Source organism: Geospiza fortis, unplaced genomic scaffold (genome assembly GCF_000277835.1).
Source record: "Geospiza fortis unplaced genomic scaffold, GeoFor_1.0 scaffold51, whole genome shotgun sequence".
NCBI lineage: Eukaryota > Metazoa > Chordata > Aves > Passeriformes > Thraupidae > Geospiza > Geospiza fortis.
In genome coordinates this window covers 36,803-38,514 of record NW_005054801.1, presented here as the reverse complement: position 1 = coordinate 38,514, position 1,712 = coordinate 36,803, and the positions used below count along the sequence as shown (strand labels likewise).

At 43.7% G+C, this 1,712-nt stretch overlaps 1 protein-coding gene across 1 annotated transcript in view; it reads left to right on the top strand.

Moving 5' to 3' along the window:
* The first annotated feature begins 1,513 nt into the window (after positions 1-1,513).
* Positions 1,514-1,712, top strand: part of LOC102035427 (SH3 domain-binding protein 5-like) — an 8,458-nt gene continuing 8,259 nt past the window's right edge. Inside the window, exon 1 of the mRNA XM_031065481.1 lies at positions 1,514-1,689. Within this exon, the coding sequence (XP_030921341.1) occupies positions 1,514-1,689 (176 nt within the window). The remainder of the gene's footprint in view (positions 1,690-1,712) is intronic.

Below are 1,712 nucleotides of genomic sequence, written 5' to 3'. Positions count from 1 at the left end.
GAAATTTGTGATTTTTTGGAGGGAAATTGAGATGCAGAGTGGGAAAAATTGGGAATTTGGAGGATGGAATTTTTGGGAATTTTTGGGATGGAATTTTGGGAATTTGGGAAATTTGGGTAAAATTTGGGTGAAATTCTGGGGTTTTTTGGGGTTTTTTTTGGGGAATTTTGGGATCGTTTCAGGACCCAAATGGAGCAGTGGCAGAGGAAAATTTGGGAATGAAATCCGGGAATTTTGGGAATTTGGGATTCCAGGATTCCGAATTTTGGGGCATTGGGGTGAAATTTGGGTGAAAATTCGGGAATTTGGGGATTTTTTGGAGTGAATTTCTGACTGAAATGAAGAAGCAGAAGAGAAACATCAGGGGATGAAATTGGGGAATTTTGGGTCAAATTTTGGGAATTTTTGGCCGAAATTCGGGAATTTGGGATTCTGGGATTGGGAATTTGGGGAATTTGGGATGAAAATTGGGTGAAATTTGGGCGAAATTTGTGATTTTTTTGAGGGAAATTGAGATGCAGAGTGGGAAAAATTGGGAATTTGGAGGATGGAATTTTTGGGAATTTTGGGAATTTGGGATTCTGGGATTGGGAATTTTTTGGGATTTTGGGTGGAATTTTTGGGATTTTGGGGTGAAATTTGGGGATTTTTGGGGGGTTTGGGGGGATTTTGGGGTTTTTAGGGGGAAATTTGAGGTTTTGGGGTTTTGGAGTGGGGTATTTTGGGGTTTTGGGGGGGAAATTTGGGATTTTGGGGGGAATTTTGGAATTTTCGGGGGTTTTGAGGAAGGCATTTTTTAATTTTGGGGCATTTGCGGTTTTGGGTGAGGATTTTGGAGGTTTTAGGGTGAATTTTGGGGGTTTGGGGTGAATTTGGGGATTTTGGGGGGAATTTTGGGATTTGGGAAGAATTTTGAGGGAGATTTTTGGGAGAAATTTTGAGAATTTGGGAGAATCTTTGCAATTCGAGTTGCTTTGAGGGGGATTTGAGGAATTTCAAGGGGGATTTTTGAGTTTTCTTGGGAAGATTTGGTCGATTGGAGAGAGATCCCAAAATCCCACCCCAAATCTCACTTTCCCCCCTCATTCCAACCCCAAAATTCCACTTTTTTTCGGTCATTCCCACCCCAAAATGCCCCCCTGGAATTCCGGGGAATCTCAGGATGGAATTTTGGGATAAATTCCGATTTTTTTTTTTATTTTTAATTTTTGGGGCGGGAGTTTGGAAAAGGAGAAGCGGGGAAAGGCGGGATTTGGAAAAAAGAGGAGGGATTTTGGAGAAAAAGGAGGGATTTGGAGAAAAAAAGGGCGGGATTTGGGAAAAAAATTGCGAAGGATCCCAAATTGCGGAATTCCGCCAAGAAATAATCAAAATTGTTAAAATAAAAATAAATCCGAGTGAATAAAAATGGAAATAATTCAAAATAAAGGAATTAAAAATAAATGAAGGAAATTCAAAATGGCGGCGACGCCCCCGGCCGCCATCTTGAGGGGCGGAGGTGTCGTCACACAAGATGGCGGCGCCCACGAAACCTTTTCCGCTGTTGTTTCTCGCCGTGTTTCAACCCAAGCCGGGATCAAACCGAGCGCGTCGGCTGCGCCGGCACCGATTTCACCCCCGGGTCCGATTTGAGCTCCCGGGAACCGAGAGGGAGGCGGAAATACGGAGGGAGGAGGGAGCCGCCATGTTGTACGGCAAGAGAAAATGGCGGG